The sequence below is a fragment of the Pollachius pollachius genome, assembly GCF_949987615.1.
Source record: "Pollachius pollachius genome assembly, chromosome: 2".
Lineage (NCBI taxonomy): Eukaryota > Metazoa > Chordata > Actinopteri > Gadiformes > Gadidae > Pollachius > Pollachius pollachius.
Genome location: NC_136935.1, coordinates 38950494 through 38967578, shown reverse-complemented (window position 1 = coordinate 38967578; position 17085 = coordinate 38950494). Strand labels below are relative to the sequence as shown.

The 17085-nt window shown below is 45.7% G+C and overlaps 1 protein-coding gene and 1 pseudogene across 3 annotated transcripts; both read right to left on the bottom strand.

Moving 5' to 3' along the window:
- Positions 1–1022: 1022 nt before the first annotated feature.
- LOC307071231 (caspase-6-like) lies at positions 1023–6264 on the bottom strand. Of its 2 annotated transcripts, none has more exons than XM_079730178.1 (8): positions 6230–6264; positions 6017–6055; positions 5372–5393; positions 4920–5057; positions 4450–4526; positions 4182–4357; positions 3730–3877; positions 1023–1723 (listed from the first exon to the last, which is right to left on the bottom strand). In XM_079730178.1, the coding sequence occupies exons 1-8, from the start codon at positions 6246–6248 to the stop codon at positions 1488–1490; spliced, it is 855 nt and encodes a 284-aa protein (XP_079586304.1). In that variant the 5' UTR covers positions 6249–6264; the 3' UTR covers positions 1023–1487. The 2 variants fall into 2 exon arrangements, with proteins under 2 accessions (XP_079586304.1, XP_079586305.1); XM_079730179.1 differs by having other exon boundaries at positions 6017–6052; positions 6230–6260.
- Positions 6265–10987: 4723 nt separating this feature from the next.
- Positions 10988–15842, bottom strand: LOC307071353 (caspase-6-like; annotated as a pseudogene). Its single transcript, XR_013812794.1, has 6 exons — positions 15835–15842; positions 14319–14454; positions 13766–13842; positions 13498–13673; positions 12455–12461; positions 10988–11620 (listed from the first exon to the last, which is right to left on the bottom strand). The product of XR_013812794.1 is annotated as a caspase-6-like (transcript).
- Between the last annotated feature and the right edge of the window lie 1243 nt (positions 15843–17085).

Genomic DNA, 17085 nt, shown 5'->3' with positions numbered 1-17085 from the left:
TGTCCAGCTGCATCACTGTGTGGTGCGGGAGCTGCACTGACTACTACAGGAGAGCCCTGCAATGTATAGTGAACACATCTGGAAAGATCATGGGTGCCCCACCCCCCTCCTTGCAAGACACATACATCACCTGTCTCACCCGCAAAGCAACCATGATTGAGAGCGACGCCAGCCACCCCGCACAGTCTGTTCAGCCTCCTGCCCTCTGGGAGAAGGTATCGGAGCCTCGTGCCCGCTCCACCAGACTCACAAACAGCTTCATCCACCAGGCTGTCAGGAAGCTGAACTCTCTCTCCCCTCTCTCCCCTCAGCTTCATCCACCAAGCTATTAGGAAGCTCACTCTCTCCACTTGGCCCCCCTTAAATGTCAAGTTTGAATTAACAACCGCAGAACCTCTTTGTGTATGACGATTCAGAGTTCATCAAAAAGCAGCAGGAAGCTGCTTTGACTTCAACCGATGGCTGATTTGATTCGATTTTTGAACATTACACTGGTTGTAATAAGTTGGTTCAGCCTGATCTCATCCGTGCACATGGGGACTTGAAAATGGCCCCTAGAGGTGTAAAAGTGAAATGTGTTGTAAATTTCAACACTAATCATTAAACCAGTTGTACATAGTGTTATCGCAATCTTTTGTTTGACTTGTACAGCCATTTCAGAATTGTTGTACTGCCGTTGGTCCCTTGGAACCAATTGGACTGACAATAAAATGTCTGGAAAACTACTGATGTGAAAGAGAAACCAAAGCTGATTACAGTGTTCAGTGTTGTAAATCAAAGATCAAATATATAAATCAGTCTCCTAGCAACACATGTTGACAGGGGGCGGACTTATGACTAATTTAATTGAGAAATACCATTTAGAGCTTTCAATTTTGAATCCTTTCGGATTGTAAAATTCATTATGTAATTTTTTTTTATTTCACCATATATTGAAGCTACACTTTTACATTTTCTGAAATGATCTCTCCCCCCAATAAATTATCTGGCCCCCAATGAATCTCAGCAACTGAAACACAAGGTCAAAGCTTGATCGAAAGTTTTATTTCAAAGACAGGAACCATACATTGTACAGGTACATGGTGGCTAGTAGATGGTAAACATGGAGTCGTTTTATACACCATTGATGAACACAATTATAAACATGAAGCTGTGTACTGATAGAACCTCCCACTATAAAAAAAATTGGGATGAGATAGTCAAGTAAATAAAAAACGTGTGTGAGGACTATGATTTCTTTTAGTGATTGACTTTATTTGTGCTTCATTCTGCCTTCATATATTGAGTTTGAACCTTTAGGAAATCAATATATTTGTATCCAAAATGAATTACGCTTGATTATTGTTAAATCCACGCTATCAAACTTTACGACTTCTATATGATGGTACATTTTCAATTTAGCCAACACATTAGTTCCAAATGATGGGAATAATTCAGGCAGGATAACAAAACCCATTCACCCACTGCGCATTCAAAAAATAAGACATCTACTCTTTTGGTCGGAAGTAAAGCTTCTTGGTGAGCATGGAAGCGAAGCAGGGAATCTGCTTCTTCCCGATGGCATCTGCGATTTTGCTTTTCTCGAAGCGCCGCTTACACACATTACTGTTCACCAGGGTCAGCAGCTCTGTGAACTCCCGGGAACCTCCGTACACCTCGAGGGTCTTGCAGAGGTCCCGGATGTACCAGGAGCCATTTTTGCGATCCCTAAAGGAAGAATGCCCTGAACACACACACACACTGACTATCTTATCTGTCTTTGCATGACAGCGATAGTGAATCACAATATTTAGATTTGAGTTTTATGCACACATAGAAACACAAATCGGTCAACAAGTTGAAATCGGGTTTGGTACAATGACTATTGGAGCGCTGTTGAGGCATTGAATAAAACAGCCAAGATGGCAGCCGTTGATTTTATGCTAAAGATAAAATATGGTGTTCTGAACGGAACGTAACAAAGTTACAGGTCCCATGCCATGAACATTTCACTTCATGAGGTTTTCTAACAGTAATATGAGTTTCCCTAGCCTGCCTATTGTCCCCCAGTAGCTAGAAATGGCGTTGGGTGTAAAATGAGCACCAGCTATCCTGCTCTGCCTTTGAAAAAACTAAGTTCAGATGCACCGATTTGGAATTTTGTTACCTCCCCTTCTCTGATTTGCCCAATGAACTACGACAGTGCGAGTGCCACAGGTGTGTGTGTGTGTGTGTGAACACAAAAACACACACTCTAACGCAAGTTCTTTGTTATTTGGATAACCGTTCTGCTGTTAGTGTTATGGCGCATAACACGTCGGGTTCTCTGACGTCTCTCCAAAACGAGACTCGTAGTAGGGGTTATCCCAGCCATGGTTGAGAAGGAATTGGGGGAAAGGAACTTTGGCATTGACTCCCTGAAGTACATGAACTGCGACATGGAGGAGAAAGGGATTGTTGCCCGCGATTGTCTCCCACCGGAGCCCCGCTGCCTGCCCGCTGACGAGGCACCACCGCCACGAGGCACCACAGCCGTGAGGCACCACCGCCACGGCGATGCCCGCTGCCCGCTGCCGAGGCGGTGGTGCCTCGGCAGCGGGCAGCGTTGCGGGAGGCAATCGCGGTCAATAATCGTGGGCAACAATCCCTTTGTCCTCTATGTCACGGTTCAGTCTACTTCAGATTGATGTGGAAGTGGAAGAATCAGAGACGTCGGAGAACCCGACGCAGTCGTTTGAGATTCATAATATCGTTTGTAGGCGCACACAGCTTTGGCCATGATAATATATATTATACGCAATAGATATCTATGTATAATATGATATTATTTAGATATAGAGTTCCAGGACTCCCTCCAGAGCACCCAGAGTGTTCTAGAATATTTACTGAACACGGCCAAAAGCTGTGTGCGCCTCTGGATGATATTATGAATCCGAGCAATTGCGATACATCCACAGTAAACACTAGCGCATGGTACCATGGCCGCAAGCTGCTCAGGGCCACACCCCCACCCTCCACCTTGAGTGCCTCTAAAAAACGGCACATTTGTGGAAAGCTCATTGTGGGACTGGCTCATAGTGGCTGTAATTCTGCACCATGGCTGAATTTCTTGAACGTCTTCAAATACTGTATTAAGGGCCCACTAACACAAGTCCAGACCAACAAGTAAGTACTCTTTCATCCCCTCATTGTTCAATTCCCCTTTGAACAATGAGGGGTTGCAGGAGTGCTTACTTGTTTGTCAATAAGCCACTGTCACCAGAGGCATGGTTCATGTGGGAGTGAGGTGAACAAATCGTTTTGAATGAGCTGTACACAGACTAGAGTTTGATAGGATAAAGAACTTCAAATGCAGGAAGAATACAGACTAATGATGGATAGTTTTTCTTTACATCAACTTTCCGGGAGAGAATCAATCTTATATTCAAATATTTTTCGCATTTAAATTTTTCATAAAAAGGGCAATTGGTATTTTTTGGTTTGTATTTTGCAAATTACTTTTTTTTGCAGAGAAAAAAAATGGGAGAGCACACAGGATTTACACAAAGAATTAGGACGCAGAATCAAAGAATAACGGAAGGAATGTGCCGGTTGTTTTGGGTATCCTGCGTGAGCCCACGAAACAGGGCCTTTTCAGCTGTCGCAACCCGCCTCTGAAAGACAACCCCCACCCCCAACCACATCGGACAGGCTAGCCCCCGGCCGTCATTCAAAAAGGCCCTCAAAACCCCCCTTTTCCAACTGTCTCACCTTTGGCCACAGAGTAGCACATGAGGAAGTCAGCACCAGCAGGCAGAGTGTGGAACACACCATCGTCCGCCACCACCTGGTCCTCCTCGTCGTCACTGTCCCCGGCCATGCCAGTCACAGGGAGGTCGAACTCACGCCCACGGCAGGCCTGGAAAAATACAGGGTCAGTTAGTAGGCCTGTAGAAGACAGGGTCAGTTAGCAGGGCTGGACAGAGACAGGGTTAGTTAGCAGGCCTGGACAGAGACAGTAAGCAGGCCTGGACAGAGGCAGGGTCAGTTAGCAGGGCTGGACAGAGACAGGGTCAGTTAGCAGGCTTGGACAGAGCCTGCATACTGTCACTTTCCAGGCCTGAGTTGTGTATACAGTATTATTGAGTATATACAGTATATTATGGAAGTATATACATTTGTAGTATAAACAGTATTATTGAGTGATGTTTACAGTATTATACCTGTAGTATAAAGATCTTAGGCTTCCCGACGAGGCTTCCGCACTTGTCTCCTTTGAAATTGGCGGTAACTTCGTCAATGCTGATTTCTTTGTCGTATGCCCACACCTTGTCGTTTTCGCCGTGACTCAGGAAGACGCAGACGAAGCAGTCCGCGTCCACGTGGTTAGCCTGCGCCGCTAGTAGAAGAGCACATTTTAACTTAAAGTTGAAGCTGTTCAACAGATGAGACAAACTCATTGACGTTAGCAATGGAGCCAGTGTGTCTTACCTTCGCTAATCTTTGCCAGAATGTCAACCCTTGTCAGATCCTGATGGGCTTGGACATCAAAGTTTAACGCTTTAAATCTACGAAAAGGAAAGGATTTCCCCACCCAGACACATAGACACAGACACACAGACACGGACACACAGACACACACACACACACACACACACACACAGATCCAGTGGTGTGTCTAATTTATTGCAGCGGTTATATGGTGATTTAGGGTATCCCGAAAACTGACAAATTACAACACTGAATCTAAATATATATTCCCAAATATTAATCATGTTTAAGCAATATACTACACTGTGCCAACCAGCAGAAATGGTTCAAAAACGACATGCACAGTGGAGAAATAAAATGCAGGCCAAAGAAGTTTCACATGGTCATAATAGAACTACAACCACCAATGCCCTTTGGCAATTTGTGTTTTACTCAAAAGAGATTTATAAGTTTCAATAGAGAAGTGGAACCTGTTCTCCAGATTGTCACGGTCTTTGTTTGTCCCAGAGCGAGTCTCCTCTGGACGATCAAGGAAGGTCTCCTGGTTGAAGATGAGGGCCAGGCCGCGACGCTTGTGGTCCATCTTGTACTCCCCCAGAGGGAAGTCACTTTAGACAGTAACCATGAGGCAGCACACACACAGGCAAACACACTCACACACACCCACACACAGAAACGCACACAGAAACGCACACACACACACACACAGTAGGATCAGAAATAAACTGATTTTGTAAGATGAGTCCTGTACAACCAAGGAGATCAGGCCAGAAGTACTATTAAACATGTATGTATGTATGTATGTGTGTGTGTGTGTGTGTGTGTGTGTGTGTGTGTGTGTGTGTGTGTGTGTGTGTGTGTGTGTGTGTGTGTGTGTGTGTGTGTGTGTGTGTGTGTGTGTATGTATGCATAAACATATTACCTGCCAATAAGGGCATCCACTTCTGTTCGATTGCCGGAACATTGTATGAAAGAAATGAAGCATGAATTCAAATATCACACTTAATATGCCAATATCCATATGCCATGTATTTTTAGCTGTCTGTCCAATTTTCAAATTTTGCCCAAAACGGTGTTACCGCACTATCATTATATTGTGTTAACCCTATCCCTAAATATTTGCAGGGATAGAGCGGGACACAATCGGTCGCCCTTCGCAAGTGTGCACAGGCTTTTTGTGCGCCCAGCTTGGAGGAGACCTGTCCGCTAGCACTAGAAGGGCCCTGTGAAGAACTACAGCAGCGGCTCCTTTGCAGGAGGTGCTGCAGCGTACAGTTTGGCAAATTTGCCAGCATCTGTCTAAAATGTGTGAGGTGTCTTTTTTTGGCCAGCAATTATCTGCGCCTCAGCTCACTAAGCTTGTCTGAGGTTTTAGGGAGGTTAATGCGCATGCAGCACACCTTTTGTGCACTGCCGCGGAGAGACTCCGGAGCCTTCTGCACACTTAGAGCTGTTGAGGCACGTCCGACCAGCGGGAAAGCGCCCGGTAAACCCGATGCATTTCAGCCCTGACTAGATGTAGGCTATACATGCTCTCCTGCTGTATAACGTGAAAAGTATCACTCACGTGCATTGTCGGTTGCTGTTTTGCCGTCTGGAGCACCTGCTGTCAGTGGGGAACAAAACCTTTGTTTTCGATGTTTTCCTTGGCATAAGGAAAATATGATGGTCTGTCTATATCACAAACAATCCATGGTATCAATTGAGAGAAGATTCTGTTTAAAATTGAACGTTATGATTAAAGATCAAAAGTTTAAATGTAGGCGACCTCTAGACTCACCCTTTTCCACTTCAGACATTGTCGTAGTCAAGTGATCAGCACACACTGAAACAGAGTTGAGAAATTGACTGTCAACGGATGACTAGTTAAGTTCCCTCCCTACTGTTTGATTGGTTAGGTTGTAAAACAGATAAGCAATTGGAGCTCACTCCTGTCGGTCAAAACCATATCCAAACGTTCGACGATTTGCATAATACAACCCATTACAACATATGAGTCAAGTTGAATAAAATAGGAAAACAGAATCTGTATATTCAACACTGTACAGTATTGTAACAATCAAATGTTATCAAAACACAAAAAAATTAAGTTATTAATGTCCATCCAAACAGTTTCTTATTATTCCAAATAGACATACTTAAAAATAAATGATACAGAAAGGATCTTGAAATATAATCTGAATTAAAATGGTCCCCTTAATCCCTTAATCATTATGTATTTTTTCTTCAACTCATCATATTGTGGCGACCACAGGTGTAGGCGCTCGTTAAGTTGCGCAAGGGATTCTGGGGGGTTCATTTATCCTGGGGGTTTGGACCCTTTCGGGGACAGTGTGGTTGTTGGGTTGAGTGGGGTTAATGGGTTGTGGTAGTTAATTAGTTGTGTGTTGTTGAGTGTTGACATGTTGTGTGCATCGTTGCCGCCACCGTCACCGAGAGCGACATGTTCGTTTACTGGTTGCGCTGGTTTCCGTGTTTGTGGTTGGTCGTTAATAAATGCAGTCCCTAGTCTTGCGGTGTATGGGGCACGGAACTGCATAATTGGTTAAACCTGGGCTTCCGTCTCGTCCTTCCCGTGCTGTTCGCCACAATATGTTGAAGCTACACTTTCACATTTCAGAAATGATCTCTCCCCCCATTTTACTTTTTGACCCCAAATAATCTCAGCAACTGAACATCAGACTCAGAGCATGGTCAATCATAAGGCTTTATTTCATATAAATCGTTGAGGAATCATACACTTTACGGTAAGATGGTGGCTAAATAAATAAACACGTCTCCTGAGTTGCTTTAGACATTAGCCATAAGCACAGTCTTATTAGTACTATAACATTGTGTACATGCTGTGTACTGCTAGAACCCCAGACATATGCACCACAGTATAGTGTTGAAGTATAAAGCTACGTAACAGAAATACAGAAACAAACACATTCATACATACTGTGGTAACCCGCTTCCTAATGTGCCGGGTTCCAGGTACGAATCACACGTTGAAATGAGGGTTAAGCCGCACTCTGCATTTATTGCAATGATCTCCGACAGGGAACACAATCACTATCTATAGGGTCTCCGTGAGCCTCTAGTCGATCGTGGTCTCGAGCGCTTCCTCCTTGCCACTCGCTCCCGTCCTTCTCTCTCGTCAGTTCTCGTGCCCCTTTTAAGATGGCTCCCGGGCCTTTTCCTCCCTCCGGCCAGGTGTCCCCTATCTCGCTGATTGGGGGTGGAGAAGTGATGCTCTCTGTCGCCAGTTAGTGGGTGGCTGCGGTATGCGCCGTCCACCACTAATCCTCTGACCCGCCCGGGCCGAGGTTTAATGGGCGGGATGCCACACTCCTCCACCGCTTGCTCAGGTCTCAGGTAGACGGGGAACCCGCCCAGGCAGGTATCCCGACGTGACAGGGCGACATGGCTGCCTCGGATCAGGTGATCCGATCCGGCAGGGCCTTCCGGGTCAGGTTGTTCAGTGGGATGGCCATCGGGTATAAACCGCTGGTAATACCCGACTACTCCTAAAAACGACTTCACCTGCTTCTTGGTGAGGGGTTGGGGCCAGTCCCGGATGGCGGCCACCTTGCTCTACTGTGGCCGGACGGTTCCACGCCCAACCTGGTACCCCAGGTATGCCGTCTCCTCCAGCCTGAGATGACACTTGGCCGGGTTGGCAGTGAGGCCCGCCTTCCGCAGCTCCCCCAGCACCGCCCTCAGCTGGCAGATGTGGACATCCCAGCTGTGACTGTAGATGATGATGTCATCTATGTAGGCCACTGCGTAGGCCTGGTGGGGCCTCAGGAGCTGGTCCATCATGCGCTGGAAGGTGGCCGGAGCGCCATGTACTCCGAAGGGGAGGACGGTGTACTGGTACAGCCCCCCTGGAGTTGAGAACGCCGTCTTCTCCCGGGCAGCCCGGGTCAACGGTACCTGCCAATACCCCTTGGTCAGGTCCAAGGTCGTGAGGTAACGGGCTGGTCCAAGGCATTCGATTAGCTTGTCCACCCGGGGCATGGGGTATGCGTCAAACTCGGACGCCTTGTTCAGCCTCCGGAAGTCATTACAAATGCGATAGGTTCCATCTGGCTTTGGTACGAGGACTACCGGGCTGGACCAGGCACTGCGCGACTCCTCGATGACCCGGAGCTGTAGCATCCGGCGTACCTCGGCCTGGATGGCCTCCCTCCGGGCCTCCGGGATCCTATAGGGGTGAACTCTCACCTTCACTCCCGGCGCCGTCCGGATATCGTGATGGGCGATCGTGGTCCTCCCTGGAAGCGCGGTGCTGCATGACGATCTCGTCAAGGTCTTGCTTCTGGGCCGGGCTGATGTCCAAAACAGGACTATACAAAAAAGATAACCTGCCACTTCAAAGACAGCAGAGACAAGCAGAGCCTGTGGCCGGGCATTCAGACCATCACAGACTACAAGCCCGCCCCACCGATCTCTCTACGACAACATCTCTCTGCTCAACAACCTCAACAGCTTTTTTGCACGGCTTGAAGCCACAAGCAACACAAACCCACAGAAAACTCCACCCACCACCACCGCCAACATCATCATACCTGTGCCAAAGAAACCTGCTCCATCCTGCTTCAATGACTATCGCCCTGTGGCACTTACCCCCATCATCAGGAAGTGTTTTGAACAGCTAGTCATGTCACACATCAAATCCATCCTCGCCCCAACCCTGGCCCCCTTCCAGTTTGCATACAGAGCCAAACGGTCCACAGAGGATGCAATCAGCTCTGCTCTCCACCCAGCCCCCACCAACCTGGACACAAAATACTCATATGTGAGAATGCTCTTCATAGACTTCAGTTCAGCGTTCAACACCAAAGTCCCAGAACAACTCCTCTGTAAACTGGACCAGCTGGGGCTCAACACCTCCCTCTGCAACTGGCTGCTGGACTTCCTCAGTGAGAGGCCACAAGCAGTACGAGTCAGCAGCAACACCTCGAGCAGCATCACACTCAGCACAGCAGCCCCCCAAATATGTGTGTTCAGTCCCCTGCTCTTCTCCCTGCCAACTCACGACTGCACACCAACCTACAGCACCAATCACATGGGGAAGTTGGCGGACGACACAACTCTGGTGGGTCTCATCACCAAGGACGACGAGACCCACTACATGAAGGAGGTCAACCTTCTGACCACGTGGTGCAGACAAAACAACCTCCTGCTGAATGTCAGCAAAACCAAAGAAATTGTTGTTTGACTTCCGGAGACGCCACACCCAACACCCACCACCGTCCATCGATGGTGCTGCTGTCGAGAAAGAGTGAGCAGCACCAAATTCCTGGGGGTGCACATCATTGAGGACCTCTCCTGGACCACCAACACTGCATCGTTGGCAAAGAAAGCACAGCAGTGCCTCTACTTCTCCTGTGCAAACTCAAGCGAGCGAGGGCTCCCCCATCTATCATGTGCACATTCTACCGAGACACCATTGAGAGCATCCTGCCCAGCTGCATCACTGTGTGGGGCGGGAGCTGCACTGACTACTACAGGATAGCCCTGCAATGTATAGTGAACACAGCTGGAAAGATCATGGGTGCCCCACCCCCCTCCTTGCAAGACACATACATCACCTGTCTCACCCGCAAAGCAACCATGATTGAGAGCGACGCCAGCCACCCCGCACAGTCTGTTCAGCCTCCTGCCCTCTGGGAGAAGGTATCGGAGCCTCGTGCCCGCTCCACCAGACTCACAAACAGCTTCATCCACCAGGCTGTCAGGAAGCTGAACTCTCTCTCCCCTCTCTCCCCTCAGCTTCATCCACCAAGCTATTAGGAAGCTCACTCTCTCCACTTGGCCCCCCTTAAATGTCAAGTTTGAATTAACAACCGCAGAACCTCTTTGTGTATGACGATTCAGAGTTCATCAAAAAGCAGCAGGAAGCTGCTTTGACTTCAACCGATGGCTGATTCGATTCGATTTTTGAACATTACACTGGTTGTAATAAGTTGGTTCAGCCTGATCTCATCTGTGCACATGGGGACTTGAAAATGGCCCCTAGAGGTGTAAAAGTGAAATGTGTTGTAAATTTCACCACTAATCATTAAACCAGTTGTATATAGTGTTATCGCAATCTTTTGTTTGACTTGTACAGCCATTTCAGAATTGTTGTACTGCCGTTGGTCCCTTGGAACCAATTGGACTGACAATAAAATGTCTGGAAAACTACTGATGTGAAAGAGAAACCAAAGCTGATTACAGTGTTCAGTGTTGTAAATCAAAGATCAAATATATAAATCAGTCTCCTAGCAACACATGTTGACAGGGGGCGGACTTATGACTAATTTAATTGAGAAATACCATTTAGAGCTTTCAATTTTGAATCCTTTCGGATTGTAAAATTCATTATGTAATTTTTTTTATTTCACCATATATTGAAGCTACACTTTTACATTTTCTGAAATGATCTCTCCCCCCAATAAATTATCTGGCCCCCAATGAATCTCAGCAACTGAAACACAAGGTCAAAGCTTGATCGAAAGTTTTATTTCAAAGACAGGAACCATACATTGTACAGGTACATGGTGGCTAGTAGATGGTAAACATGGAGTCGTTTTATACACCATTGATGAACACAATTATAAACATGAAGCTGTGTACTGATAGAACCTCCCACTATAAAAAAATTGGTATGAGATAGTCAAGTAAATGAAAAACGTGTGCGAGGACTATGATTTCTTTTAGTGATTGACTTCATTTGTGCTTCATTCTGCCTTCATATATTGAGTTTGAACCTTTAGGAAATCAATATATTTGTGTCCAAAATGAATTACGCTTGATTATTGTTAATTCCACGCTATCAAACTTTACGACTTCCATATGATGGTACATTTTCAATTTAGCCAACACATTAGTTCCAAATAGTGGGAATAATTCAGGCAGGATAACAAAACCCCATTCACCCACTGCGCATTCAAAAAATAAGACATCTACTCTTTTGGTCGGAAGTAAAGCTTCTTGGTGAGCATGGAAGCGAAGCAGGGAATCTGCTTCTTCCCGATGGCATCTGCGATTTTGCTTTTCTCGAAGCGCCGCTTACACACATTACTGTTCACCAGGGTCAGCAGCTCTGTGAACTCCCGGGAACCTCCGTACACCTCGATGGTCTTGCAGAGGTCCCGGATGTACCAGGAGCCATTTTTGCGAACCCTAAAGGAAGAATGCCCTGAACACACACACACACACTGACTATCTTATTTGTCTTTGCATGACAGCGATAGTGAATCACAATACTTTGATTTGAGTTTTATGCACACATAGAAACACAAATCGGAGTAAAATATGCTTTCATTTTTCAAAGGCATTTGATTTGCAAATTTTTGTATTATGTGAGTGACTTCTGCCCATTGTTGGTCAACAAGTTGAAATCGGGTTTGGTACAATGACTATTGGAGCGCTGTTGAGGCATTGAATAAAACAGCCAAGATGGCAGCCGTTGATTTTATGCTAGAGATAAAATATGGTGTTCTGAACGGAACGTAACAAAGTTACAGGTCCCATGCCATGAACATTTCACTTCATGAGGTTTTCTAACAGTAATATGAGTTTCCCTAGCCTGCCTATTGTCCCCCAGTAGCTAGAAATGGCGTTGGGTGTAAAATGAGCACCAGCTATCCTGCTCTGCCTTTGAAAAAACTAAGTTCAGATGCGCCGATTTGGAATTTTGTTACCTCCCCTTCTCTGATTTGCCCAATGAACTACGACAGTGCGAGTGCCACAGGTGTGTGTGTGTGTGTGTGTGTGAACACAAAAACACACACTCTAACGCAAGTTCTTTGTAATTTGGATAACCGTTCTGCTGTTAGTGTTATGGCGCATAACACGTCGGGTTCTCTGACGTCTCTCCAAAACGAGACTCGTAGTAGGGGTTATCCCAGCCATGGTTGAGAAGGAATTGGGGGAAAGGAACTTTGGCATTGACTCCCTGAAGTACATGAACCGCGACGTGGAGGAGAAAGGGATTGTTGCCCGCGATTGTCTCCCACCGGAGCCCCGCTACCTGCCCGCTGACGAGGCACCACCGCCACGAGGCACCACAGCCGTGAGGCACCACCGCCACGGCGATGCCCGCTGCCCGCTGCCGAGGCGGTGGTGCCTCGACAGCGGGCAGCGTTGCGGGAGGCAATCGCGGTCAATAATCGTGGGCAACAATCCCTTTGTCCTCTATGTCACGGTTCAGTCTACTTCAGATTGATGTGGAAGTGGAAGAATCAGAGACGTCGGAGAACCCCGACGCAGTCGTTTGAGATTCATAATATCGTTTGTAGGCGCACACAGCTTTGGCCATGATAATATATATTATACGCAATAAATATCTATGTATAATATGATATTATTTAGATATAGAGTTCCAGGACTCCCTCCAGAGCACCCAGAGTGTTCTAGAATATTTACTGAACACGGCCAAAAGCTGTGTGCGCCTCTGGATGATATTATGAATCCGAGCAATTGCGATACATCCACAGTAAACACTAGCGCATGGTACCATGGCCGCAAGCTGCTCAGGGCCACACCCCCACCCTCCACCTTGACCCGCCTCTAAAAAACGGCACATTTGTGGAAAGCTCATTGTGGGACTGGCTCATAGTGGCTGTAATTCTGCACCATGGCTGAATTTCTGGAGAAAGACAGTTAGCAGGCCTGGACAGAGACAGGGTCAGTTAGCAGGGCTGGACAGAGACAGGGTTAGTTAGCAGGGCTGGACAAAGACAGGGTTAGTTAGCAGGGCTGGACAGAGACAGGGTTAGTTAGCAGGGCTGGACAGAGACAGGGTTAGTTAGCAGGCCTTGGCAGAGACAGGGTCAGTTAGCAGGGCTGGACAGAGACAGGGTGAGTTAGCAGGGCTGGACAGAGACATTAAGCAGGCCTGGACAGAGACAGGGTCAGTTAGCAGGCTTGGACAGAGCCTGCATACTGTCACTGTCCAGGCCTGAGTCGTGTTTACAGTATTATTGAGTATATACAGTATATTATGGAAGTATATACATTTGTAGTATAAACAGTATAATTGAGTGATGTTTACAGTATTATTGAGTATTATACCTGTAGTATAAAGATCTTAGGCTTCCCGACGAGGCTTCTGCACTTGTCTCCTTTGAAATTGGCGGTAACTTCGTCGATGCTGATTTCTTTGTCGTATGCCCACACATTGTCGTTCTCGCCGTGACTCAGGAAGACACAGACGAAGCAGTCCGCGTCCACGTGGTTAGCCTGCGCCGCTAGTAGAAGAGCACATTTTAACTTAAAGTTGAAGCTGTTCAACAGACGAGACAAACTCATTGACGTTAGCAATGGAGCCAGTGTGTCTTACCTTCGCTAATCTTTGCCAGAATGTCAACCCTTGTCAGATCCTGATGGGCTTGGACATCAAAGTTTAACGCTTTAAATCTACGAAAAGGAAAGGATTTCCCCACCCAGACACACAGACACAGACACAGACATACACACACACACACCACACACACACACACACACACACACACACACACACACACACACACACACACACACACACACACACACACACACACAAGCACACACAAGCACACACTGAGCCAGTGGTGTGTCTAATTTATTGCAGCGGCTATATGGTATATGGGGTATATGATTTAGGGTATCCCGAATACTGACAAATTACATCACTGAATCAAAATATATATATTCGCAAATATTAAACATGTTTAAGCAATATACTACACTGTGCCAACCAGCAAAAATGGATCAAAAACTACATGCACAGCGAGAGATAAAATGCAGGCCAAAAAAGTTTCACATGGTCATAATAGAACTACAACCACCAATGCCCTTTGGCAATTTGTGTTTTATCCAAAAGAGATTTATAAGTTTCAATAGAGAAGTGGAACCTGTTCTCCAGATTGTCACGGTCTTTGTTTGTCCCAGAGCGAGTCTCCTCTGGACGATCAAGGAAGGTCTCCTGGTTGAAGAAGGGCCAGGCCGCGACGCTTGTGGTCCATCTTGTACTCCCCCAGAGGGAAGTCACTTTAGACAGTAACCATGAGGCAGCACACACACAGGCAAACACACTCACACACACCCACACACAGAAACGCACACAGAAATGCATGTATGTATGTATGTATGTATGTATGTATGTATGTATGTATGTATGTATGTATGTATGTATGTATGTATGTATGTATGTATGCATGTACATTTACATTTACATATAGGGCATTTAGCAGACGCTTTTATCCAAAGCGACTTACAATAATTGCATTTGTTACAATAAGCACATTTGTCATAAGAAGTGAAACAATATATTGCTGTCGGAACAGTAAAGATGTTCATAGAACCAAGTGCAAGTATTACAATCGCTAGGCTAACCCATTCCTCGTGTAAAGCAACGATAGCAGCTACTGTAGATGCTACACAATTAAGTACATTGAATAAGTGCAATGTACAAGTGCCAGGACGCACAACATTCAATGGTGGCTGTGCATTGGTTTCTATGCAGAGTCGAGATGAACTCTGAACAGGTGAGTTTTGAGTCTTTTGTGGAAGCTGGTGAGCGACACTGCGGTCCTGACATCGGTAGGGAGCTCGTTCCACCACTGAGGTCCCAAAACAGAGAAAAGTTGTGACTTTGCTGATCGACCTTTGCTTGCTCTTAGCGATGGCGGTACCAGACGTCCAGCTGAGGTAGTTGAGCGGAGGGCTCGAGCTGGGGTGTGTGGCTTTACTAATGCTTGGAGGTAGGCAGGGGCAGTTCCATCGACTGCCTTGTATGCCAGTACCATCATCTTGAATCTGATGCGAGCTATTACAGGGAGCCAGTGGAGGTCTCGGAAGAGCTCCACTGGCTTACATACATACATACATACATGCATACATGTATGCATGTATGTATGTATGTATGTATGTATGTATGTATGTATGTATGTATGTATGTATGTATGTATGTATGTATGTGTGTATGTATGTATGCATGTATGTGTGTGTGTGTGTATGTATGTATGCATAAACATATTACCTGCCAATAAGGGCAGCCACTTCAGTTTGATTGCCGGAACATTGTATGAAAGAAATTAAGCATGAAATTAAATATCACATACAAAATAGCCAATATCAAAATGCCATGTATTTTTTGCTGTCTGTCTTATTTTCAAATTTTGCACAAAACGATTTAACCTCACTATCACCATATTGTGTTAACCCTAACCCTAAACATAAGCAGGGAAAGACCGGTGTTACACCGAATTTCTGCGACCCACCGAAAAGTGTGACCCCAGGGGGCGCTGTTGCACATTCTCTGCAACATGCGCGCAGGACGAGTTTGAAGTATACAGGCATGAAGTCGAAAGAACTGTGCATTATAACAAAAACATAAATACAACATAAGATCTGCCCCCTACCCCTCACCTTGTCATTTGCAATGTGCTTAATAAATAGATTGGTTTAATTAGCATTTAACAGACCCATACAATGGATAGGGCGTTTAGTAGGCTGCGGTCCATCACCGTTGCTTCTTTCCCCATAAAAAGCTACAGTCAGTGTTTAATTAGTTGATCATTTCTTTGAGCATTTCCTTTAAAATGCTACTGTGTATAATTAATGTTTGTATCAAGAAAAGAAAGACTCGCCCCCTGGGGTCACACTTTTCGGTGGGTCGCAGAATTCGGTGTAACAAATTTCATAACCACGATTCCTTACCCCAACCATAACCATCCCAACCATCCCCATTGCCCACCAGGTCTGGGTAACCAGACCGGACCTAAACAGGGCGCTTTCCCACAAAACAGTAATAGATTTTCAGTGGGCAATCCTTTGCTGCCACTTGCTAGTGCCAAATTAAACATAATTAAACCCACAATTAAACAAATCGGTCAGTAAGGCGTGGCCGCGTGTCCGCACGGCCGCGGTGATGTTCCGAAGCCTTCTGCACACTTCCACCGGTAAGCCCGATGCAGTTCAGCCCTGATTAGATGCATACATGTTCTTCTGCTGTATAACAATGTCACTCACCTCCATTGTCGGTTGCTGTTTTGCTTTCTGAAAAAACATCTCCTATCAGTGGAGAACAAAACTTTAGTTTTGTTCTCCACTTTAGTTTTGTTCTCCACTGATAGCAGAAAAAAACTAATAGAGAACACTGATAGAGAACAAAACTAAAGATTATGTTTGCAATTGAACATTATGATTAAAGATCAAAAATTAAAAGGTGGGCTACCTCTACACGGATCCTTTTCCCCTTTGGACATGGTCGTAGACAACTGATCAGCACACAAGACAGAGCTGCAAATGTGCAACCCGGTATCACGCCAAAGCGTGAAATAGATAAATTGGTCCACCTCGCAAGGCGTGTTCAGTGTCACGCTTTGCCTGACCAAAGCGTCAACAGTACACGCTTTCTTCCGCCCATCTAAATGAATGGAGGAATAGCACCAACAGGGGGCGAGACCTTCTCCCAGCATTTGGGGAAATGGTTACGTATATTGCAATATATATATATATATATATATATATATATATATATATATATATATATATATATATATATATATATATATATATATATATATACACACACAATATTTTAGGACAGATTCACCATTAAAAGTGTTTCTAATAACATTTCTAGCGAGAAATATACATTTGCCTTGCATAATCTTC